The sequence below is a fragment of the Heterodontus francisci genome, chromosome 6 (genome assembly GCF_036365525.1).
Source record: "Heterodontus francisci isolate sHetFra1 chromosome 6, sHetFra1.hap1, whole genome shotgun sequence".
Taxonomy (NCBI): Eukaryota; Metazoa; Chordata; class Chondrichthyes; order Heterodontiformes; family Heterodontidae; genus Heterodontus; species Heterodontus francisci.
This window is the reverse complement of record NC_090376.1, coordinates 46991152-47018455: the sequence shown is the minus strand read 5'-3', so window position 1 is coordinate 47018455 and position 27304 is coordinate 46991152. Positions and strand designations below refer to the sequence as shown.

At 41.5% G+C, this 27304-nt stretch overlaps 1 protein-coding gene across 1 annotated transcript in view; it reads right to left on the bottom strand.

The window, feature by feature from the left end:
• The window catches only part of atp8a2 (ATPase phospholipid transporting 8A2), a 709260-nt gene that overhangs the window by 19183 nt on the left and 662773 nt on the right, over positions 1 to 27304 (bottom strand). The window contains exons 34-35 of the mRNA XM_068032841.1: positions 13099 to 13187; positions 11981 to 12079 (exon numbers count right to left, since the gene is read on the bottom strand). Of these exons, the coding sequence (XP_067888942.1) occupies positions 11981 to 12079; positions 13099 to 13187 (188 nt within the window). The remainder of the gene's footprint in view (positions 1 to 11980; positions 12080 to 13098; positions 13188 to 27304) is intronic.

The following is a 27304-nucleotide window of genomic DNA, read 5'->3' as shown; positions in this document are numbered from 1 at the left end:
ATATCCTGCTGATTTCTGGGTTAGGACACAAGTCCCACCTCAGAGACTGCGAGGATAGTATTTTGTACTTTTTAATGTCTGAAAATGCTATGGAGACATGAAAAAAATCAGATGCAAGTACAAACCAATAGTTTCATTGCATCCAAGGGACCTTTTCATTTGTGTATACTGTCGTGTGCTGCTGAAGGAGTTACCATCAATGCCCCAAAAATTCTAGATGCTAGTTAGAAAGTCAGTTCATAGAGAATGAATGCTGTCACTATAGCTGTTGGGAAAAGTTATGATCAACTATGAAACTTTGTTTCACTCAAATAGATTAACATATGTTAAATTAATAACGGTGCTATCAACAAATTACACTTGTACCTCACCTTGTTCCATCCCCTCCCCCCTCATTTAAAATCCTAATTCTCTACTGCCACCCAAATCCTGTAAAAATTTTCTCACCAGGATACCTTCACTGTTTTCCTTTCTCAGCCAGTGACTTCTTGACCTTGATGATTTCAACCTCCATCTTAACTCATCATGCTCTCTCTCCTGAGTTTACTGCTCTCATTTCTTCCCTTAATCTCTCCCTCTATATAAACACCGCAATCTATATTCACAACCACTCTCTTAATCTTGCTACTCCCATCGTATCAATCACAGGTAAGACCATTTCTGATCACTTCCTTGTATTACTCTCCAACCACATCCTCCTTCCCTGTCCCAACTCTACTTCCTTCTGTATCTACCCTTGGGGGGAAAAAACTATCCCCCAACTCACATACAACTGTACGTTCAAAATCCCAAATGTCTATCCTTTGGCCCTCCGTCAATCACAACATTTCTGCAGCTATTGATTTGCTCAACTGCATACTCGCCTCCACCTTTGATGTCATAATCCCCATTAAAACCATACTCTTACCCTGGCCATTCTCTCTAGTACAGCCCTCATCTCCGCTCTCAAGTCCAATGGATGCAGACTTGAATGGGTATGGCAGACAACTGATTTAGCCATTCATCGCTAGATCTGGCTGGACCACATTAAGCACTATCGGGTCCTGCCAAAACCGCTCACCATTCCAGGATCATCCTGAAATGCAAAAATAACCCTCCGATTTATTTTCTCTACTGCAAACCATCTTCCTAAACCCCTTTGCCCAGTCTCCTCCACCCTCAACTTCAACAAGTGTGAGGAGCTCATTGACTTCTTTGTCACTAATATTAAGCGCATCTGATCAGCTGGCTCTGCCACTTCCCTCCCTTCTCCCAGCCCATCCAGCCAAACCTCCCTGCCCTAGCCCTGAACTTGCATCTTTTTCTAGTTTCTCTCCTACCTCCCCTTAAACCCTCTCCAAGCTCATCTTGTCCATGAGACCCACCTCCTTTGACACTATTCCCACTAACCTGCTGACCAACCAATTTTCCTTTTTGGCTCCCAGCTCAGCTGATATTGTGATTGTTCCTTTCTCCTCAGGTACTGTCCCTCTCACATTTAAATCTGCCATCCTCACCCTTCTCTTCAAAAAATCAACTTTGACCCCACTACTCTGCAAACTACTGCCCCATCTCCAACCTTCCTTTCCTCTCAAGTCTTTGTACGTGTTATCTCCTTCCAAATCCATGCCCATTTTTCCCGGATCTCCATGATTGAACCTCTGCAAATAGGTTTCCGCCCGTCACAGCATCAAAACGGTTCTTCTCAAAATCCTTCTCTACAGTCTCTAAACTATCAGAAGACTTGTCCGACATCTAATGCTGGATGAGCAGAAATTTCCTTCAATTAAATATTGGGAAGACGTTTGATGCCTAGACTGATATTTTCAGGTAAGAGTCTTGAACAGCCACTGCCAGAAAAACAATGGGACTGGGATAACAATCAGATTGTTGGGACTAATATCCTATTTACACTGCAGTGCTGCTGCTCGAGGATGCAAGTATCTACTCAGGACATGACCTTCAAAGACTCTTGGAAGCAGCAATACTGCCAGCTGCAAATGATCACAAAAGGATGCCATTTTGATCACTACAGGATGCCATTTTGCTGGCTATGGTTGGGCTGACCACTTCAGCTTGTCGACATAAGCAAACAATACCTTTTTCACATTGCTGGTCTGTTTTGATCTTCCTTGGCTGTTAGGAGAAATGTGTGGCTAGACAATGAAAGCTGCAACTGGAACATTTAAGTAACCGAGTTGTATTTCCTTTGTCACTGGTGTTGAGGAATTTTCAATTGAGCAATGCAGACCCAACACAAAACAGGTTACAGTTGTCAATTGAAATTCCATTTTTGAGAATAGGCACACGAACACATGAAGTGCATTAATGCGCTTTTAAATTTTAAAGAAAAATTGCCCTAGAAATGTCACAATAACAAAACAATTTTCACATTTCTCAAATGTGATTGTTAAGTCACTTAAAAAGAAAAAAAAACTTGCATTTGTATGTCTTACTCCTTACAGACCAAGCATTTCAAATATTAAATAGTTTTGAAATATAAACATACTGTACAAAAACATTGTGATCTTCCTAAACCAGGAGGAAGGTCTTTCTGGTTAAATTGTAAGTATGAGAAGAAATATGGAAATAGTAAAACAATTGGATTTGATGGAACCAAGTTTCAATTGCTGAATGTTTTTCATGGTCAATATTAACAAAAGTTTTACTCAAGTCCGTTTATTAAAACAAAATAAATTTCCCCAATGAGACAATGGGAAGGAGTCCATACCATAAATCTGTATTAATTGCCATGGAATAGGCAAGATTTTTTTGTAGTGCTGTGTATAACATCAAGGAGTAGTTACTTGAAATGGCCCAGGCTGTTTCAAAATTGATGCAAACATCTCTCTGGTGAAGAATACATTTTCAAGCGACCACATCTGAGAAATCAGCAGTTCGAATATGAAACTATTTTTCTCTTTTCATAGATGCTGCCTGACCTGCTAAGTGTTTCCAGCATTTTATGTTTTTATTTCAGTCTTAGTATGCTTTAGAACACAACCATATCTCACAACAGTTTAACAATTATACTCATTGCACTTTTAATGCTGATTGGTTTCGTATTGCTGATTTTGTAGCACTGTACTTTCCCACAAGGCCAAGGGAATTAGGTAAATGGTGTCTGAAATGCTAATAGATTGTGGGCTTCTGCAGCTTCTATGGCAACTGGCTGTCCTCAAAAATTTCAACATGTACTTGAAATCACCATACTTGGGAGGATGTGTTTACTAACACTGCTAGTATGCAATAGCTCTTGCATGGCACCTTTCTCCCAGTTTGGGCATTTAATGGTGCAGATTAGTCAGACAAAGAACAGGGACTATTACTAGAACACACATGATCAGTAAGCATAGTATCTATGAAAGGTTTAGCAGATCATTGCAATACTTGATGAGACAGCACAGCTCTGAACCATAAACAGTGCAGATCAAAAACAAACACAGTTCAAACAATGTGTTCAAAATATAAACATGTTATGAACTCCCCCTCTTAAATTCTCTAATATTTGCTTTGCACATTGCCTGAAAGATGTAACCCTTTCAACGGCGTATGTTTTTATCTGATCGCCTCAGAATAAAAGCAAGTTTTTTTTTCTCATTGAAGTAGAGTTGGGGTTGAAATCTATTTGTATTAATTTTGAAGTAACTGAACCGCAGGTGGTTCAATTATTCTTTGTTCTGAGGATGTTACGCATATGTATAACATTACTGAATGTATATGGAATAACCATGCTTTCCTAATTATAGGGTAACAGTTTTCGAGGCATTTTGTTGTCACCATTGAAGAGTGTAAACTGCCATGGGACTGAAATCTGCCTTTGCCCCATTTGAATTTGCCAAGATCCAACAAAACCAAGGCTAATCATGCAAATATGCTATGTATATTTGCATTGATCCCTAAGATGGAACTTTGTTCAGTAAATGTAAAGTGCTGTGTTGGGGCTCCTGCTGCAGATATTTAAAAGTGGCAATTGCAACTAGGGATGTACAATGCAGGTGGTGTTTTTTTGAACAGCAATGTAATTCCCCGCCTTCCTCAACCCCCAAAAACAGACTTTAACTGTCAGAGAGATATAATCATATGCAAATAACTATACACAATGGAAACAAATATATGTTTTGGTAGCATCAGCTGTTGTAGTGGAATTCTCTGAAAGTTGCCTTCAGGCCCAGACTATTTTAAGTGCATCAGCCTCTTCCCACAGCAACAATACACCCGATGCACTCATACCATGTACTTTGCAGAAGTATAAAGGTGCTTAAGAATTTCACCTAACATGATGCCCATTAAGTTGATGAGACATCTGAGACCACTTAACAATTTAATCACCAAGAGGAAAAGAAAACTTACATTCAAATACCTGGATCAGAACAAGACTAAAGCTCATCAAAAAAAATACAAACAATATCGATGTGTTCATTTTTATTTTTATCTATAATCCTGTCCCATTAGTTCTCAACAATAATTTGTATTATTAATCCTCAGAACCAGAGGGCAGAGCATATTTTAGATTGTGGTGCTATTATGCTGTGTTACCTTATCCAAGTGATCATTTCTCTCATGCGAGTCTGGACAGTCAACCTCAGCAAGCTAATCAATTGCGAGAGCCATCATAACCAAATCAGCTTTTCCTCACCAAAATTTTAGGAATCATGGCCAGTTTCTCTTTTCTTTGCTCACGGATGTTCAGGTTATAGTGGCCTACTGGTGCTGTGAAAATCTGATTGGTTTATATTATTCAATGTCATGCCATTTAGGGCATTCACCAAAACATCAAACAGCTCCAGTTAACTCTTTTTGAGGCGATGTACTGTCATTTTCTAACCTTCCCAGGGTAAGCAAATCTTGCATTCAAGAGGGCAAGTCACTCCCAGCATCACTCTCACAGAAGTGCCACTTTCCCCATGATTATGATTCATTGAATTTCCCCTAAGCTGGAAAATGTAACCTTTTGAAGACTCATTCTGATTTCTACTTCCACCTTTTTTAAGGAGGCGATGGGTGCCTGACCTCTGCTCATTAACTTTGTACAGCATGACTAAAATCAGCAGCTCAATGCAAGGGGCTGAAATCTGCATCCCACAGCCTGGTATCATACAATACAGGAAAATCTATATTAAAGGAGAAGGAAGTCTAGGGGGGAGTCCTTTGTAATTCAATGTACTCTCTTTTTGTAGAGGAAAATTATGAATTTAACTTAAATTTATTAGACATATTTAAATAAAATAAAATAAAATTTTCCTGGTGACACAAAGACACTCCAGACTGCTCCATTCAAAAAGATGGCAGACAGGCAAAAGGCCACTCTGGAGCCTTGTGACCTGAAGGAGCCAAGCTATTACAGCTGGGAATGGAAATTTCCCAGTGTGTACATGGTTTTTCAGGGTCAGGTATGGTGTCCTAGGATTCCTCCAATAGGAGAGCAATGCAGAATTCAGTCAGTCAATCATCCATTAGACATTGAATACTTGCACCAGAGCAAACAACTAATTGTTTAGACTTCTGAAATTGCTTTGTTCGAGATATAGGGGTGGTTCTCCTTACCCGCCCCGAGCAGATTTTAGGAAGCTGACTGACAGAATGTGCTGGCAGTCCTAGTACACTGTGCGTGCCAGACCTCTTTAACATTGGGTTGCATGGCTGTTTTTGGATGTAGAACACCTCAAGGCAGTGGGCAACCTCTGGGTGAAAGAATGTAGATCTGTGGGAATGATGGTGGTAGGTGTTGTGAGGAGGTGAGAGTGGGCAACTCCTGGAGAAGCTGGAGTGACAGAGGACCAGGCTTGTTTTCTGGAGCCTGGAGGAGCAGCCCTGCTTCTCCCTGCCCGATATATATGAAGAGGAACTTAGTTATAGGATATTCTTTGGCTGGGCCGTCAGCTAAGATTGGTCAAATGTTGTATAACTCTCCCCTCAGTTGTCAAAAGTGGCAATCGAGGTTCCATGTACATTGTAGGACCCTGATTACCATTTGAAATGCCTACTGCCTGACCTAGGGCACTACTCTGGCTGCCCCCAGTAGCCTTGGTGAAATAGTGACAATAGGACAGTAGTCAGTGCCCATTATTTCAGAGGCGCTAACTCCAGTTTCCGCTGGTGGGAGGGTTGAAAATTTATCCACAGTAACTTATGGTCTTACCACTAGAGACCTGGTGAAAACTAAACTCCATTTCCAACCAACAATGGACAAATGACAGACATTTCTCAGCTCAAATAAAACTGGAAAGAAATTTTAGCTGAAACTCTACGTGAGCCCTAAGGGGAGCTGATCAGCATGTTCGTTAAATATAGCTGATGAACAATAAAGGTTACAGTTCACTTAGTCTGCATGCTAAAAATTATACTTAACTGTATTTTTAAACAATTAAGTCCCAAATGCAAATAAATGAAAGCCCAACTGCTACAATTTTCAAATAGCTTGCATAAAACAGGACACCAACAAATGAACCCTTAATGAGCTGAACATAAATGGGCTATGAAAGATCAAAAAAAGAAGAACCTGATTAAACTGGATTCTAAACAGGCTTCAAATAATTCTATGTATTATTTTGAGAAATTAAACTTTAAAATACTTTCCAACAATGTAGCACTTACAGAACTCAAGACCTTCAACAACACCATGGAATGACAGGAAAATGAACTAGTACTTTAATGTTCCTTTCATAAAGTTCCCATTCATTGTAAGAAACTGTGATCTGGCTACTGCCATTCAGTTACAAGGAACAATTTGGAAAAGCTTAATTAACCTTTAACATCAATAGAAAACTCTCAAATATCTATGAGCTAGGTTTTGTCTGTTCTAGTGTCTAATCACCTTTAATTCTGTCCACAGGTACATTAACTACAATTAAAGGTAGTAAAGCAGAGCAAAATCTAACTCACTTTAAACTTGTCAACAGTATACTAGAAAATCAAATCATTTCATGTGGCAAAGGAGAGTCTAGCCACTGTTACATCCAAAAATATTCACACTTTGCCACAGTAAAGCTGTACTGAATTTCTATCCAAGTACATTTTACTGGACAATTAAATGTTTGTAGCATGTAATGCAAATTTATTTTTATAGCAAAACAGATTTGTTCGTAGGTTTATGACATAAAATTGTGTTCTTGCCATCACTGTCACAACCAACTTTCAAACTATATACAGCATTTCAGTAATAACCACATTAGATCTGAGAGTTATGCAACTTATACCACCAATCAGATCTACACCATTTCCTTTTAAATCTTATCCAAGGCTCTTGCACCTTTTCATTCCTTTATAACTCATGTACATAGGAACAGTTTGTTACAGGTGTATACCATCAGCGCTTGGTTAGTAATTGTTTCCATAGTGACTGGGCTAAGTCATGTTGAGCAATCAATTTAATGAGGGCCAGTCAGAAAACACCTGATAAATACCTCAATTAAATCATATCTGTATCATTCGTGTAGTCACTTTCCTTACACTCTTGCAAGAAGGTTGAAGGCATTCGATTTCTGCTGCAGCTAAATGTTATTTAGCTCACACTAAGTGCCCTCTTTTATAAACCTAAGTCAATTCACAACAGCAATAAGCAGAAAAATATTTCATATCTAAACTTGTTCAATAGTTGTGGAACTGGAAACATACCCAATTCACACAAACAGGATTTTTTTTGCAAACCCTACTTTTAAAATTTTCTACCATGATGGTTAAGATTTCAGTCAATTAAAATGAGAAATCAGTTACTGTTTGTCAAATAATTAAGACTATCCAAGAAATAAGATCATTCTACGTTATATAGTTATGGGCATTAGTATCTTTCAACATTATGGAGCTGAAACAATTAAAGAAACAGATACACAACCACAATACAACATTTATCAGACTTTGAAGGCAGCCCCACGAGTGCTGGTGCAGTGTTATGGAGCCAAACATACTTGAGTGCCAAACATGGTATCTGTCAAAAAATCTGGTATTTATAGCAGAATTATTGGAATGTCTTAGTAAAGAGATATCTTGGAGTTTTAAAGCAAGAATTTTCATTATTAATAACTGTAAAAACTAATCAGGATGATTAAAAAATTAAAGATTTGCGCACTACAAACTAGAAATTCCTGTGTTTAGAATTGTTCAGAGAATCCAAGATGGAGGAAGAAATAGGAGCTATATTTTTATTTTTAATATAGTTTCTGAGGCAAGATTCACTTTATTTCTTACATTTCTCCTTAACCATTTCTTTTGCATTTGCTAAGAGGTGCATCAGGAAGACTGCCTCTCTGATTTTCTTCCCATGCTTGAAGTGAAGTTGCTAGCCAGGGATTCTGCAAATGGCACACTACTGAATGAGGCAGGCATAAACCTGTGTTCTACTACTCCATCGCACAGTGTCCTGATTCAATTTAGGTGCAATATTCCTGGAACATTGTTTAAAATACATGATCCATCATTCACAATATAATTCTATAACCCATTAAGAAAATATACAAAATAAAGAGCTCTACTTTAAATTATACACCCACACAAACATGGATATATGTAAACATGTATAAACATAGAGACACAGACATTAACAATGTAAACATTGTTCCTGAAGTGTACTACACCACACAAATCTGATGAAAGCAATTTAGAAAAACTGCAATGTATAAATGTAACTGTGAAGAGTGGCGAAATGATTGTTATAACAAAAACATGAGGAAAGGAGTCTGGAATTGCATTCACAGAGCAAATATATTCTGAACAAACCGGTGGTGACAAGAGTCATAGTCATTTATGGCACAGAAGGAGGCCATTCAGCCCATTGGGTCCAAGCCACGGAGTTACTCAGTCAGTCCCACTCTCCCACTCGATCCCCATAGCCCTGCAAGTCTAGTTCCTTCAAGTGGCCATCTAATTTCCCCTTGAAGTCATTGATTGTCTCCGCTTCCACCACCCCTGTGGACAGCGAGTTCCAGGTCATTACCAGAAAGGAGATTTTTAACGATTCTCTGCAGGGGGAAATAATATTTTGATTTAGCGCAACTGGTTTGCTAACTTAAATACAGCAGGCAAAACTGAGGTGAAGAGTGGCTCAATGTAAGTTTATGAGCAAACAGACCAAAAGGCATATAATGCCATGCTCTCAGCATTATTTCTCTCTCAACTTTGCTCATAAATGCTTTTGTACTTTTTTGGGGTGGGTTGGGGAGGGCAGGGGAAAGATTGAGGACAATTATTGGTCATTACACTAGAATTTCCCAACTATCCTAAAACAGCACCACCCAAGAATGCCAGTTTTGATGAAAGGTCATCAAACTGAAACGTTAACTCTGTTTTTCTCTCTCCACAGATGCTGCCTGACTTGATGAGTATTTCCAGCATTTTCTGTTTTTATAGCACCCAAGAATTGATAGAGGGAGATAGAAGAGCAAATTTATAGGCAAATCTCTGAAAAGTGCAAGAACAACAGGGCAGTAATTGTAGGGCTTTTAACTACCCCAATATTAACTGGGATAGCTTTAGTGTGAAAGGAGTTGAGGGAGCAGATTTCTTGAGGTGCATTCAGGAGAACTTTTTTGCCCAGCATGTAGCAAGTCCAACAAGAGAAGGCGCAGTTTTAAACTTAGTTTTAGGAAATGAAGATGGGCAGGTGTAAGGAGTGGCAGTGGAAGAGCATTTTGGTGGTAGTGATCATAATTCAGTCAGTTTTAACATAATTATGGAAAAGGACAGAGATAGAATAGGAGTTAGAGTTCTCAATTAGGGCAAGGCCAATTTTACTAAACTGAGGAGTGATTTAGCGAAAGTGGACTGGAAGCAGCTACTTGAGGGTAAATCAGTGTCAGAGCAGTGGGAGGCATTCAAAAGAGAGATTCAAGGGGTTCAGAGTAAACATGTTCCCACAAAAAAAAAGGTGAGACGGCCAAATCTAGAGCCCCATGGATGTCAAGGAGCTTACAAGGTAAGATAAAGCAGAAAAGAAAGCTTATGTCCGACACCGAGAACTCAATATTACAGAAAACCGAGAGGAGTATATAAAGTTGAGGATGAAATAAAAAAGGATATTAGGAAAGCAAAGAGAGGGCATAAAAGAATATTGGCAAGCAAAATCAAGGTGAACCCAAAGATGTTTTATCAATACATTAAGAGTAAGAGGATAACTAAGGACAGAGTAGGGGCCATAGGTTACCTTTATGGTCTTGTATGTGTAGGGGCGGAAGATGTTACTTTGCGTCTGTCTTCACAAAAGAGGGGGGCAATGCAGATACTGTAGTTTAGGAGGAGGAGTGTTAAGTATTGAATGTGATACACATAGGGAGAGAGGAAGTATTAATGGGATTAGCATCCTTGAAAGTTGATAAATCACCAGGGCCAGATGAAATGTACCCTAAGTTGTTAAAAGAAGCAAGAGAGGAAATAGCAGAAGGTCTGACCATCGTTTTCCAGTCCTCACTGGATACAAGTGTGATGCCGGAAGATTGGAGAACTGCTAATGTTGTACCTCTGTTTAAAAAGGGAGCGAGGGATAGACCGAATAATTACAGGCCAATCAGTCTAACTTCAGTAGTGGGCAAATTAATGGAATCTATTCTGAGACAGGATAAACTGTTACTTAGAAAGGCACAGGTTAATCAAGGATAGTCAGCATGGATTTGTTAAGGGAAGATCTTGTTTGACCAACTTGATCGAATTTTTTGAATAAGTAACCAGGAAAATGAAGGTAGCGCAGTTGATGCGGTCTACATGGATTTTAGCAAGGCTTTTGACAAGTTCCCATCTGGCAGACTGGTTAAAAAAAATTAAATCCCATGGGATCCAGGGAAATGCAGCAAGGTGGATACAAAATTGGCTCAGTGGCAGGAAACAAAGGGTAATTGTTGGACGGGTGTTTTAGCGACTGGAGGGCTGTTTCCAGTGGCGTTCTGCAGGGCTCACTACTGGGTCACCTGCTTTTTGTGGTATATAGTAACGAATTGGACGTAAATGTAGGGGGCATGATCAAGAAGTCTGCAGACAACACAAAGATTGGCCGTGTGGTAGATAGCGAGCAGGATAGCTGTAGGCTGCAGGAAGATATTGATGGTCTGGTCAGATGGGCAGAAAAGTGGGAAATGGAATTCAACCTGGAGAAGTGTGTGGTGATGCATTTGGGGAGGTCAAACAAAGCAAAGGAATACACGATTAATGGGAAAATACTGAGAAGTGTAGAGGAAGTGAGGGACTTTGGAGTGAATGTCCACAGATCCCTGAAGGTAGCAGGACAGGTCTATAAGGTGGTTAAGAAGGCATATGGAATCCTTTTCTTTATTAGCCGAGGTATAGAATATTAAAGCAGGGAGGTTATGCTGGAACTGTATAATTCATTGGTTAGGCCACAATTCGAGTACTGTGTGCAGTTCCGGTCACCTCATTACAGAAAGGATGTAATTGCACTAGAGAGGGTACAGAGGAGATTTACGAGGATGTTGCCAGGACTGGAAAAATATAGCTATGAGGAAAGATTGGATGGGCTGGGGTCGTTCTCCTTGGAACAGAGAAGGCTGAGGGGAGATCTGATTGAAATGTACAAAATTTTGAGGGGCCTGGATAGAATGGCGATGAAGGGTCTATTCACCTTAGCAGAGAGCTCAGTGACAAGGGGGCATAGATTTAAAGCAATTGGTAGAAAAATTAGACGGGAGATGAGAAAAAACTTTTTCATTCAAAGGGTGGTGGGAGTTTGGAACTCACTGCCTGAAAGGGTAGTTGAAGCAGAAACCCTCAACTCATTCAAAAGGAATGTGGATATGCACCTTAAGTGCCGTAATCTGCAGGGCCACGGACCAAATGCTGGAAGGTGGGATTAGAATAGGTGGATCGTTTTTTGGCCGGCACAGACACAAGTGGCCCCTTTCTGTGCCTTAAACGTTCTATGATTCTATGAATAGATGTCCCTGTGTCATGACAGGAGAGCTTAAGCACAAATCCTGCTTTCTTCCTTCGAATAAACCTTTCATACAGGCCTACTTATTCAAACAGAGCGTCTGTTTCAGGGTTGTCATACTTGTCCTACCTCTTTGTACTACGCAGTACTGCCTTTGATGGATCTTGAGATCGGGCTTCTAGTTCCTGAACCTCCTCCAGCAAAGTTTTACGGTAAGAATGCCAGCCTCTGGGTGAGCACATAATGATTTTTTTTTAGAGTTTAATATTTCACAAAACTAACAGGCAGAAAACGAATGAAATATTAAAAGCTGAGAGAAAACATGTTGAGCTCATTCAGAATAGTTTGCCAGTGAATTGTGTATAGAAGCACATTCTTTATGAATTGTACAAAGTGAAATATAATTACTGAAGTTAGGTATAGTGAAACAAATTCCCAAATCACCTACCATGATTGAAATAACATACCTATTATCATGAAACTTCAACCTGCTTATACTGAATATCCAAGTGCTGTTCTTACACTGGGCCTGATTTTAGTGCTCTTGCCTTGCAGAAACCAGGCAAGCAGCCATTTAAAATAACGGGAGTCAGTTACCACCACAGATCCCCCTTCCTTCCCACTGTGATCCTATATTAACCTGCTCTTTTCAGCAGGACGCACAAGGAGGAAGTGAGCTTCTGTTTTAAATATGCAGATCAGACCCTATGAGGAGATCAGGATGCGATCTGCAATTTCAAGCTGAGGTGTGAAGGGGATGAGGGATGTGTCTGCTTTCTCGTCAGGCAAAGCCTGCCGGAAGTTGGATCCTGGGCTGGAAGAGCTTCCAATTTATTTTTCAGGTTCCCTTGTTGGCCACAGGGGGCAAATGTGTTCCTCTGGGTCTCACAAGAAAGCCTTGAGCCTTCTTTGCATCTGGCTCCCAAAACTACCCTAGCTAGATCCCTTCCTCCCTATTGTGACCACACCACCAGGGGCTTATCGTCTTTTAACTAGGATTCTCTGTTAAAGATGGCCCTAAACCCTGGAATTTCCTCCCTAAATCTCTCCACCTCTCTATGCTTCTTTAAGAGACTCCTTAAAACCTACCTTTTTGACCAAACATTTGGCCACCTGTCCCAATATCTCCTGCGACTGGTATCACATTTTGTTTGATAATGCTCTGGTGAGGTGTTTTGGGACATTTTACTATCTTAAAGGAGCTATATAATTGCAAGTTGTTGCTGTTGCAGTTCAGTAATACTTACGCTCTCCAAACCACATCTTTTATCAGGCACGCAATGGGCACCATGATTAGTCCAAGCCAGAATGTCGCACATTTCATGATCATCCCAGCCTACAAAAGAGAGAATAAAATATGAAATATTCATCATCCGTCACAAGAGTAGTGAGTGTGTGTGGGGGGAGAGGGGGTGCTGGGTGGGAGTTAATGGAACAGATTACAGAAGGTGCGGGTTGATGTGTGTGCAGCAGGTCTGCTGACTACTCTGCATCTCACTGAAAAGGACTCCATCCTTTCACACAGTCTAAACTGGGTGGAAAGGTCACTTATCCTAATTTAGTCACAAAGCAGCTTTAACTATTTCACACCATACTGACGAGCAGGTATCTTAATAGCTTATCTGTCAGTTTTAAGGTGATAACAGTGACAGATATGTTTAATGCTCTACCATACCCAAACCTGGAGACTAAGGCCCATGAAAATATATGAACTAACTCACAATAAAGCCATAAGTGGCACATTTTACACTGACTCATCAAAGCCTTGTCCTTTATTTGAGATTGTTATCATGTTGTAGAGTTCAAGCAGGTTAAGATCTGGGAACATCCAGTTTTGAACATTTCACTGAAAAGTCATTGTTAACTATGCAATAGTCTCAGAAGCAGCAGATGTTATTAAGCTGCAGTTTGAAATTATGCAACTCCCTACGATAACAAAAGTATTTTTTTGTTTCAGACACAAGTGGTAAGTGCACTGCCTAGCTATATAGATGAGGAAGAGTCCAGGTTCAATCACTGGTGTATGCTAAATTAGCTGATTAAAGCTGAGACTGCAGTGATAGTGGTCTGATTCGCTTAAAAAAGTCAGTAGGCATCCCCATAAATCATTGCTGTCCAGTGACCTCTGCTAAAAGAGCATACGTGGACATTCATTGAGGAAAAGGAAATCAACAGTCATTGTTATGTCTAGCTGCAAATATATAAAATACATAAAACTGGCCCAGATCAAGAGAACATATTAAGGGAACATATTCTCAGGATGGGGGTGGAAGGTCCAATCTGATAAAATGCACAATTCTTGATGGATAAATATTCAGTGTCATGTAGCACGATTGTTATTTTCTTGATCTTTTCTAACCTTATCTTATTATTTCAGCTTTTGTGTCTTACATCACTTTAATGGGTGAACCCAAACTCCGCTTAATTTCAAGAATGTTTCCTTGTCTTGAGATCTAAGTAAGCTTTCACTACCTGAAGAAAACAGCTAATCCTATCTAGTAATTTCCTTTAGCTAACTAGGCTTGTCTTAGGCCTCCAAAGTATCTTGTGCCAGTCTTTGAAATCAGCATCACATCACGTCAGACTTTCTTTTCAGATAAAAAAATATTAGCAAATTAACTAAACAGAAGATGAAGAAGCACATTAGCACATGGGGCGGCACAGTGGTTAGCACCGCAGCCTCACAGCTCCAGCGACCCGGGTTCAATTCTGGGTACTGCCTGAGTGGAGTTTGCAAGTTCTCCCTGTGTCTGCGTGGGTTTCCTCCGGGTGCTCCGGTTTCCTCCCACATGCCAAAGACTTGCAGGTTGATAGGTAAATTGGCCAGTAGCAATTGCCCCTAGTATAGGTAGGTGGTAGGGAAATATAGGGACAGGTGAGGATGTGGTAGGAATATGGGATTAGTGTAGGATTAGTATAAATGGGTGGTTAATGGTCGGCACAGACTCGGTGGGCCGAAGGGCCTGTTTCAGTGCTGTATCTCTAAAACTAAAAAAAAACTAAGTCATTTAACATAGTTACTACATACATATTTATTAGACATCCTTCCATCTAAGTGGATACAATAATGAAAAGATGGTAATTTTAATAACAGTGCTTACTCTTCGTAAATAATCTTTTAAAAATCATAGATCATTTTGCTAGAATTTATCAATTTGGGAACCTAATCAATCTACAATGTTTTTTGACATTCATATCAATTGTTTTCTCTTTTAGGAGTTTCAACTTGATGTATTCAAACTGGCTCTTCAGAAACAGTATTATTTGAACAAAATCACTCTTTTCATATCCCAGAAATGTGTTCCCAGGACCATGAATATCCTACCAGTCAAATTTAAATAAGAACCTTAAGTCATATACAAACAAAACCAATCACACAGCATTTTTAAGTTTGAATTATTCTCCTCTCTGGCCCGTAAGCGATAAAACTTGTAACACTTAAACAACAGGAACTTGTACTCATATTGCATCTTTAACATGATAAAACATCCCAAGGTGCCTCATATGCTAAATCTGACACTGAACCACATAAGGTGTTAGCAGAGCAGATGGCCAAAAGCTTGATCAAAGAGGTAGGTTTTAAGGAGTGTCTTAAAGGAGGAAAGAGAGGTATATAGTTAGAGGGGTTTAGGGAAGAAATTCTAGAGCTTAGTGTCTAGGCAGCTGAAGGCACAGTCGCCAATGGTGGAGCAATTAAAATCGGGGATGCTCAAGCGGCCAGAATTAGATGAGCAGAGATATCTGGGAGGGATGTGGGGCTGGTGGAAATTACATAGGGAGGGTGAGGACATGGAAGAATTTGAAAACAAAGATGAGAATTTTAAAATCGAGGAGTTGCTTAACTGGCAGCCAGGGAGAGGGATAGAATCAGTAGCCAGGGATTGGAGTTTGTAGTGGAGACCAAAGACAATGGTTTCGGTCATCCCAATATTTAATTGGAGGAAATTTCTGCTCATCCAGTACTGGATGTTGGACAGTAGTCTGGTAACTTAGTGACAGTGGAGGAATTGAAAGAGGTGGTGGTGAGGTTGAATTGGGCGTTGTCAGCATACATGTGAAAACTAACTGTTTTCGGATGATGAAGGTCAGTATGTAGGTGAGAAATAGGAGGGGGCCAAGGATAGATACTTGGGAAACACCAGAGGTAATGGTGTGGGAGCGAGAAGAGAAACCATTGCAAGTGATACTCTAGCTACAACTAAATAGATAAGAATGGAACCAGGCAAGTATTGTGCACCCAGCTGGACGATGATGGAGGTGAAGGAGGATTGTGTGGTCAACCAAGTCAAAAGCTGCAGAAAGATTGAGAAAAACAAGCAAAGATAGTTAACCTAGTCACAGTCACATAGGATGTCATTTGTGACTTTGAGAGCTGTTTTGGTACTGTGGTGGGGCGGAAACCTGTTTGGAGAGATTCAAACATGGAGATCTGGGAAATATGGGCATGGATTTGGGAGGAGGCAACATGTTCAAAGACTTTGGAAAGGAAAGGCAGGTTGGAGATGAGATGGCAGTTTATAAGACTGTGGGATTGAGGGTTGACTTTTTTTGAGGAGAGGTGTGATGATTGCAGTTTTGAAGAAGAGAGGGACAGTACTTGAGAGAAATGTTAACAATAACAGCTGACATGGAGACCAGGAAGGGAAGTTGAGTGGTCAGCAGTCGGGTGGAAATAGGATGGAGCAGGAGGTGGATTTTAGGGACAAGATAAACTCAGAGAGAGGACATGAGAGGAGATACTAGAGAAAGATACGAGTTCAGAGCTAGGGCAGGGAGGAAACTTTGGAGGATGTTTGGCCCAGTGCGCGAGTGGAAGGAAGGGAAGTGACTGAGGCAGCTGATCAGATGGTCTCAATCATAGTGATAAAGATGCCTATGCGCTCCTTGTACTTATTGCTGGAGGTGAAGGTGAAGGAGACAAGAGAGTGTGGTTTAAGAAGATTGTTTGCAGTACAGAAAAGAAGCCAGGAGTGTGGGGGACTGGGGGTATTAGCTTTGCATTCCAGGATGATCCTGGAATAGTGAGATGAGAGCAGGACCCGATAATGCTTTATGTGGTCCAGCATGATCTGGCTGTTAATGGCTAAACCAGTTGCCTGCTATATCCTTTTAAGTCTGTGTCCCTTGGACTTAAGAGAGCAGGGATGAGGGCTGTACTGGGGGCAAGACCAGGGTGAGATAGAGTAATGGCTTTAGTGGAGATTATGGCACCAAAGGTGTAAGTGAGGGGGTGGTTGAGCAAATCAGTAGCTGCAGAAATGTTGTGGTGAATTGATGGCTAAAGGCAGGACAATTGGGAATTTGAAAGTACATCTGTAAGTGAATTGGAGGATAGATTTTGGTTTAGGGGTAGACACAGAAGGAAGTAGGGATTAGACAGGCAAAGGAAATGTGGGCGGAGTCTCTTTCACCCATCATCACTGTGCTCACTGACCTACATTGTCTCCCAGTTCATCAACAGCTTGATTTTAAGATTGTCATCCTCACTTTCAAATTCCTCCATGGTCTTGCCGCTCCCTATCTCTGTAACCTCCTCCAGCTCCACAACCCTCCCAGATGTCTGCACTCTTTCAATTCTGGCCTCTTGAGCATCCCCGATTTTAATCGCTCCTCCACTGGTAGTTCTGCCTTAGGCTGCTTAAGGCCCTAAAGTTCTGGAATTCCCTCACTAAACCTCTCAGCCTCTCTACCTCACTTTCCTCCTTTAAGACACTCCTCAAATATCCCTCTTTGACCAATGTCTCATGTCGCTTGGTGTCAAATTTTGCTTGATAATGCTTTTGTGAAGTGCCTTGGAATGTTTTACTATGTTACAGGCGTTATATTAATATAAGTTGTAGTTTCATTCAAAAAATATTGATGCATCTACATGTAAGTTCTTCTCTATATTGGTGAAGATAGAGTTGTGGGTGTCATTTACTATAGATTTCTAAAATACGTTAGAAGTGTTTTGTTCACCAAAAAATGATTGGTAAGTCAGTTAACATGCTTTGGTCTAGTTTTAGGAGTTCTCCTTGCAAAAGTCTGTATAAATTAAGGTCTCAAGATAGGCTTGATGATATAACTTAAACACCAACTTTAATAGAGTTACTTTTTTCCATCTTCCAATTTTCTCTCCATATTAGGTGTTTAGGGTTTGCTTTGGATATTCTCATTCTGTTCAGCAGTGCTGGTCAATCCTGTAAAGCAGTCTTAGGGTCTTACTCTTAGTGGTATGCCTGTACTGCCCAATATATAACAGTATATTGTAATAATGATAGCGTAATCCAGGGGTGTGACAATAGGAACCCCCCCTTGTGATTTGTACTGGATATTCATGTCTTTTGCATGTGTGCTTCAATCCTTTTCGTGAGGGCCGATTGAGGAAACACTTACTAGGTGAATGAAAGATAGATAGAAAGAAACAACTTGCATTTATATAGCACTTTTCATGACCTCAGGGTGCCCTAAAGTCCTTCACAGCCAATTAAGTACTTCTGAAGTGTAGTTATTGTTATAGTGCAAGGAAACATTAGTTTAGTTTAGTTTAGAGATACAGCACTGAAACAGGCCCTTTGGCCCACCGAGTCTGTGCCGACCATCAACCACCCATTTATACTAATCCTACACTAATTTCATATTCCGACCACATCCCCACCTGTCCCTATATTTTTCCCTACCAACTACCTATACTAGGGGCAATTGCTCATGGCCAATTTACCTATCAACCTGCAAGTCTTTGGCATGTGGGAGGAAACCGGTGCACCCGGAGGAAACCCACGCAGACACAGGGAGAACTTGCAAACTCCACACAGGTAGTACCCGGAATTGAACCTGGGTCACTGGAGCTGTGAGGCTGCAGTGCTAACCACTGCGCCGCCCTGTGTAGAAGCCAATTCGCAGACAGCAAGATCCCATAAATAGTAATGCAATAAATGACCAGATAATCTGTTTTAGTGGTGTTCATTGAGGGATAAGTGTTGTCCAGAACACCAGAAGTACTCCCATGCTCTTGTTTGAATAGTGCCATGAGATCTTTCATGCCCCCTGAGAGGGTAGGTGGGGCCTCAGTTTAGCATCTCAGGAATCATTAAACAGTTTTATTTCATAGCAAATGAACATACATAACAGTTATGATCAGACTTGATCAGTGCCACTTGTCTTTATGTAATAATGTAAAATAATGAATACCATACTTCCCCACATCAGTGTGTTATCTTACTTGACAAAACAAAATAATTCCTAACAAACATGCACATTTACTTCAAAGTCTGCTCAAACTTTACCTTTGTAGCTTTCTGTTCTTTTTTAAAGAAACTGACTTTGCAGCTTTTGTTGGACCTGACTGTGTTAGTGGGTGCGTGTGTGTGTCCATGTCTATGTTTTTGTTGCCACCCCCATCCCGTTCGCAACCCAAATGGTAGGCCTGTTTTCAGTCAATTCATGATGAGCACCCTAACTTGTGTGAATATACTGTGCCTTGAAACCTCAACACTTAAAAGCAAATGTTTTCCAAATCCTTTCTGCAGAAAAATAATCAATAAATTTCCATTGCATGACACCTCTCTTCACTTGAAAATGGCAACTCAAGCTGGTACAGTTCCTCAGGCACTAGTAGTCCTTTAGTGCTCCAAAATGGCCATTCTCTACCCATGATTCCAGAGTAACAGGCTACCTTAACTAAGGGGATTGCAGCAATCAAACTAAATTCTGTCTTCATTCTGATGCAAAAAATATATTTCCAGTATGGATTGTTGGATTGACATCGTGGACCCTGATGGACGTTATTCCTCCTTAGTTCAGGGATGTTGGAGCCAACTTTAGTGTTTGCAATGCCGCTGTGATGCTCATGTAAAGTGCAGTGATTGAAACTGCAAGAACTTAACCTGAAGAGTTATAAAAATGGACTTTAAAAAAAATAGTGGGCAATGTGCTTAAAAATGGCCACCGAAGGTCCAATGACCTTGCCTTTGTATATTCAAACTGTATGGCAAGGACAAAAATACATTCAAAGCTAAGAGGTGTCAATTACACCAGTTCTGAACCCATCAAGAGATATTTTTGAATTGAATGGGTTCTTCTGAAACAAAGAAGTTGTGAAATAGCCACATCTTGGGCCATTGTTGGTCACCACAGGGAGGAAAATCTGTGTCTCCCAAATGAGGTAAGATGTGAGAAATGTTTTTCTTTCAAGGTAGGTCTCTGAAGAGGGAGACAGAGAGAAAGAGAGACCCAGGAAAAATCATTACCAAAACTTGTATAGCTGAGAGAAAATCCAGTGGCAGGACAGACCCAGCAGAGGTGGCGGTACAGTGGTATATAGTCGGAAGGGAGTTGCCCTGGGATCCTCAATATCAACTCCAGACCCCATGAAGTCTCATGACATCAGATCAAACATGGGCAAGGAAACCTTCTGCTGATTACCACGTACCACCCCCACTCCCCCCTTCAGCTGATGAGTCAGTACTCCTCCAGGTTGAACACCACTTGGAGGAAGCACAGAGGGTGGCAAGGGCACAGAATGTAGTCTGGATGGGGGACTTCAATGTTCATCACCAAGAGTGGCTCAGTAGCACCACTACTGACCAAACTGGCTGAGTTCTAAAGGTCATTGCTGCTAGACGGGTCTGCGGCAGGTGGTGAGGGAACCAACAAGGGGGAGAAATATACTTGACCTCAACCTCACAAATCTGTCTGCTGCAGATGCATCTGTTCATGACAGTACTGGTAGAAATGACCACCTCATAGTCCTTGTGGAGACAAAGTCCTGTCTTCACATTGAGGATACACCCCACTGTGTTGTGTGCAACTACCATCGTGCTAAATGGGATAGATTTCGAACAGATCTAGCAATGCAAAACTGGGCATCCATGAAGCACTGTGGGCCATCAGCAACAGCAGAATTGTATGCAACTACAATCTGTAACCTCATGGCCCGGCATATCCCCCACATCACCATCAAGCCGGGGGACCAACACTGGTTTAATGAAGAGTGCAGGAGGGCATGCCAGGAGCAGCACCAGGCATACCTCAAAATGAGATGTCAACCTGGTGAAGCTATAACCCAGGACAAATTACATGCCAAACAGTGTAAGCAGCATGCAATAGACAGAACTAAGTGATCCCATAACCAACAGCTCAGATCTAAGCTGTGCAGTCCTGCCACATCCAGTTGTGAATGGTGGTGGACAATTAAACAACCGACTGGAGGAGGTGGCTCCACAAATATCCCCATCCTCAATGATGGGGGAGCCCAGCACATCAGTGCAAAAGATAAGCTGAAGCACTTGCAACAATCTTCAGCCAGAAGTGCAGTTGATGATCCGTCTCAGCTTCCTCCTGAAGTCCCCAGCATCACTGATGCCAGACTTCAGCCAATTCAATTTATTCCACGTGATATCAAGAAACGACTGAAGGCACTGGATACTGCAAAGGCTATGGGCCCTGATAACATTCCGGCAATAGTACTGAAGACCTGTGCTCCAGAACTTGCCGTGCCATTAGCCAAGCTGTTCCAGCACAGCTACAATGATGGCATCTACCCCGAAATGTGGAAAATTGCCCAAGTATGTCCTGTACACAAAAGCAGGACAAGTCCAAACCGGCCAATTACCGCCATCAGTCTACTCTCAATCATCAGCAATCAGCAAAGTAATGGAAGGTGTCGTCGACAGTGCTATCAAGCAGCACTTGCTTAGCAATAGCCTGCACACTAACACTCAGTTTGGGTTCCACCAGGGCCACTCAGTTCCAGCCTTCATTACAGCCTTGGTTCAAACATGGATAAAAGAGCTGAACTCAAGAGGTGAGGTGAGTGTGACTGCCCTTGACATCAAGGCAGCATTTGACCGAGTATGGCATCAAGGAGCCCTAGCAAAACTGAGGTCAATGGGAATCAGGGGGAAAACCGTCCGCTGGCTGGAGTCATACCTAGCGCAAAGGAAGATGGTTATGGTTGTTGGAGGTCAATCATCTGAGCTTCAGGACATCACTGCAGGAGTTCCTCAGGGTAGTGTCCTGGGCCCAACCATCTTCAGCTGCTTCATCAATGACCATCCTTCAATCATAAGGTCAGAAGTGGGGATGTTCGCTGATGATTGCACAATGTTCAGCACCATTCGTGACTCCTCAGATACTGAAGCAGTCAGTGTAGAAATGCAGCAAGACCTGGACAATATCCAGGCTTGGGCTGATAAGTGGCAAGTAACATTTGCGCCACACAAGTGCCAGGCAATGACCATCTCCAACAAGAGAGAATCTAACCATCTCCCCTTGACATTCAACAGCATTACCATCGCTGAATCCCCCACTATCAACATCCTAGGGGGTTGCCATTGACCAGAAACTGAACTGGAGTAGCCATATAAATACCGTGGCTACAAGAGCAGGTCAGAGGCTAGGAACCCTGAGGCGAGTAACTCACCTCCTGACTCCCCAAAGCCTGTCCACCATCTACAAGGCACAAGTCAGGAGTGTGATGGAATATTCTCCACTTGCCTGGATGGGTGCAACACCAACAACACTCAAGAAGCTCAACACTATCCAGGACAAAGCAGCTCGGTTGATTGGCACCCCATCTACAAACATTCACTCCTTCCACCAGTGACGCACATATGCAGCAGTGTGCACCATCTACAAGACACACTGCAGCAACACACCAAGGCTCCTTAGACAGCACCTTCCAAACCTGCGATTTCTACCAACTAGAAGGACAAGGGCAGCAGATGCATGTGAAGACCAGTACCTGCAAGTTCCCCTCCAAGTCACACACCATGCTGACTTGGAACTATATCGCTGTTCCTTCACTGTCGCTGAGTCAAAATCCTCAAACTCCCTTCCTAACAGCACTGTAGGTGTATCTACCCCACATGGAATGCAGTGGTTCAAGAAGGCAGCTCACCACCACCTTCTCAAGGGCAATTAGGGATGGGCAATAGACGCTGGCCTGGCCAGCGATGCCCACATCCCAGCAATGAATTAATAAAAGCCAAAAAGGAAGGCACCCTGCTGTGAATTCTACATATCAACCTGTGCAGCAGAGAACTGGAAGTGATCCTCTGTCTTCAAACAGAACTTTCAACTAACAGAGAAATCTACAAACACCTCAGGCCTGCAACTAAAGAGAACTTGACCTCCAAGAAAATTCAACAGGTTTACTGTGAACCCTGAAACCCTACCTCACTTCAAACCACTGACCCCTTTTCCTCTCTGTCTCTTCTTGTGTGTATGTGTCTGAGTGAATGCGCGGGTGGGAGCAGTTGTGAAAAGTGGACTTATTGCTCAATAAATAATTAATCTTCTGTTTTAAACCTACAAGAAAACCTGTTGCTGTCTGTTTATTTGACAAATAAAACACAAAGGGGTTAAAACCCCGATAACAAAAACACTTGGTGAGTGTTGAACAGTGGCAACCGCCCATACCCTTCACCACGTGGCTGTAACACTGCCCTAACTGAGGATGGCTAATTCAGCACAAACCTTGATTGGACCTGGGACTTTGAGTCCATGGACCTAAGCATAACACCATGCATAATGTAGACTTGCTTTCTTCTTCAATTCCAAAGAGATAGGTCGTAGTCCTCTGAAAAATATATGACTGGATATACTCCCGGGCGAAAAAGCAAACAGCTTATGAAACTATATGATATTAAGCTCTAAATGCATTCTTCATGTAACCTGTAGGTGTGACTGACCTATCTGGATTGGGAACTAAATTAACCTGTTAACTAAATCTGTTACAGAGAACTCTACAGCACCAGGAAGTAAAATAATGCCTAGGATACCATAGGGAACCTATTATAATAATTTTTTTTTACAAATCTGCAGTTCATGATTATAAATGTATTCTCAGATGCTGAAAAGTTCTCCCACCAATTAAATGGAGAAATGTATTTCCTGCAACATTCAAGACGTAAGATGTCATCTCTACTTTATTTCCTGAGGGACTAAATGATATGTTATGAATCGTTGCTGTATATTAATAATACCCTCTTCTCACTAAATACATTTCCAGCAATTGTAACTAGAATAAATGGATATACTCAGCATTATTCTGTAACACAGAGTAAATGATGCATGCAACCTTCAATCAGAGGCTTTTCTTGCCACTGAGAAGCTTTATCAAGGAATAGTCAAATGCAAAAAACAGCCATGTCTGGGTCATTATTCCTTGATAATGCCTCATCAGTGCTGGTAAAGGAACCAGAACAAGAACTAAAATACTCAATCTAAAGACCTGTGTAATGCTATGAAAGCAAACTAATTTGTCGTCAAAATCTCATGGCAAGTGACTGGTGCTGTATCTTCATATTATCCAGCACCCCATCCTCTAGCTTCATAGGTAGGATTATGCTCTCACAGCGGCTCAGTTGGTACAGGAACAGTCAACCCAGGTTTAATTCCCAATTAAATAACTGGTTTGAGGCAAAGCAGTAGTAGGAATGCTGCATGTAGCGAAAGCATTCCTAAGCTTTAAAAAAAAATCAGCTAGCGTTATTCCTCTGGTCAGTATGCAGTGACAACTGCTAGAAAATATGGGCTACATTTTTCAATTATGGAAGAAGTCCCACCACCGGGACCGAAAGCGGGAGCTGACCCATGCCGACGGAACCCTGGGGCAGCATTTTACCAGTGGTGGCCAATTGAGGTCAGTGGCCCACCACCCAGAGCTGCCGGTCCAGAGAGTTGGCAGCTCGGCAATGCCACTGTTAGAGGTGGCTACTGCTGAGGCTGCAAGATGAAGGAAAGGGCACCTCTATGGCAAGGCGCCCTCGACGATCAGGTAAATTTGTTTTAGGGAGCTGGGGCCAGGCAGGCAGGCCCCATAAAGTAGCCCCCCCCGACCCCCGGGAAACTCGCTGGGGGTGGGAGGTGGCCTTAACAATTGCTACAATTAGCCACTCAGTGGGCTGTCATACTGCTGAGGTTCCCGTTGCTTGTACAATGCCGTGGCAGCGGGAAGACATTGGGATCCCCTTCCAGCCCTATGTGTGTGTAGCTGTGGGATCACATTGTGTGGTTACATATTTACACAATGATGGAACTAATGCCAGTTCTTAAATTGTTCAAATCATTGCTATGAATAAAGTAAAATGAAATGGCTGATAAGACTATCTTTTATAGGGATAATGTCATCACAATTGTCTATCATAAAGGAATGGTACACTGGCAGTTGGGGTGGGGAAAGGGTCTTGTGGAGTTCATCACTTTCAGAGACTAGTGGTGTTGACAGTTCTGAGGTAATTGCTTTTGAACAATCTTCCCACATTTGAGCAGGTTCCTTTGTGGTCCACTGGTTATGCTTTGTAGTTTGATATATTTATCTTTACATTAAGTTAAATTTGACTTGAGGAGGGTGATAGCAGCCATAGGAAATCTGGGCATAGAGCTCTGCTGGCAATGGTCAAGAAATAATTTTGCAAAATAGCAGTCTCTTTCTGGCGTAATTACTCATTATATAACCCATTGCTGCTGTATAAAGTGTCGTACTTAAATGTTTGTAAAAAAAATACTGCCACAAACTACCTGGGCAACTTTTATCCAGTATCAACAGACTTGCTTCTATTTTCTACAACTGACATAATTAGAGTGAGGCTAACTGGCTGCCAACAAGGTGGCTGGGTAAACAAATACTGAGATTGGTTGCAGGAATACTTAAACATTTTTGATCCTTACAAAGGAATATAGCATATATCCTAGAAACAAAACAAGGACACTCTAGCAGGCAGGATCATGATCACACATTTTGCGAGAACTTATGCTTATGTGGACATTTGCTAGGGCAGATTTTCCACTGGGTGTACAGTGGCTCCTCACCCCTTCTTGGATTTTCTGCCAGAAGTGGTGTTGGATCCTTTCCCCTTTTGTGCATCACTCTTGGATCCATCTTTGAACTTTCTCAAGTAATATTTATTAACCTTATTATACCTTAACATCTTGCAGCTATCATATTCTGCCTCTTACTTTTCCTTTTTCCCTACATCAGCATGATTTTGATGCTATTAAAATCTCAATTTTTTTTTAAACCGCTAAACGTAAGATAACATTTTATTGCTCTCCCGTTGGTTACAAAGGATGCTTACTTCCAATCAGCGCTAAGAAACTGAAGCTGTACCAGGATACAAATAATACACAACTATATAGAAATATACAGACTAGGAAAATCCATTGCGATCTATTTGGCTAGATCCAACAACAACAACTTATACTCATATAGCGTCTTCAACATAATAAAACCTCCCAAGGCATTTCACAGAAGCATTATAAAACAAAGTATGACACCAAGCTACAAAAGGAGATATTAAGTTAGATGACCAAAAGCTTGGTCAAAGAGCTAGGTTTTAAGGAGTATCTTAAAGGAGGAAGGTGAGGTGGAGAGGTGTAAGGAGGGTATTCCAGAGCTTGGGGCCTAGGCAACTGAAGGTGCAGCCACCAATTGTGGAGCAATTAAAATCAGAAATGCACAAGAAGCCAGAATTAGAGGACTGCAGGTATCTTGAAGGGTTGTGGGGCTGGAGGAGGGATTTGAAAACCAGGATGAAAATTTTAAAATCAAGACTTTGCTTAACCGGGAACCAATATAGGTCTGCAAGCACAGGAGTTATAGGGGAATGGGACTTGGCAAGAGGAGGGGCATGGGCAGCAGAGTTTTGTATGATCTCAAGTCTATGGAGGGTATAATGTGGGAGACCAGCCAGGATTGCGTTTGAATAGTCAAGTCTAGAGGTAACAAAGACATGAATGAGGGTTTTGACAGATGGGCTGAGACGAGCGAAGTCAGGTCATGTTACAGAGGTGGAAATAGGCAGTCTTAGTGCTGGCATGAACATGCGATCGGAAGCTCATCTCAGAGTCAAATGTGACACCAAGGTTAACGCTTAAAAAATACCATTTAGTAGTCTCCTGTCGTTCACAATCACTTCTTTGCCCAAAAAAAATACTAAGCACCCACCTGAATTTGTTAAACTACCTACACAGCACTCTAACGACTGGCTGTTTTATAATAAAGCACCCTATATAACTTTATCTCTGGGTCAAAAGGTCATGGTTTCAAGCTACAATCCAGAAGTTTGGCTTCTTGTGCCTAACCCCTCCCTTCACCCAGCACTGGTGGCCATGTCATCAAGTGTCTAGGCCCCACACTCTAGAATCCACTCCAACATTTTGACTTCCCTCTCCTCTTTTAAGACCCTTCTTAGAACCCACCTCTTTGTCCAAGCTTTTGGTTACCCTTGATAATATATTTCCTTCTCTGGCTGGGCATCTATTTTCGTCCAATTATGCCTCTGCAAAGCACCTTGGAATGTTTTTCTACATGAAAGGTGCAATACAAATGCCAGTTATTTTCGTTGTTATCGCGATATTAAGTGGTTGTAAAAAATCCTATGGTACTATTCGAAGAAAAGTAGGGAAGTTCTCCCGGTGTCCTGGACAACATTGCTGTTTGTGGGACCTTGCTGTGCACAAATTGTCTGT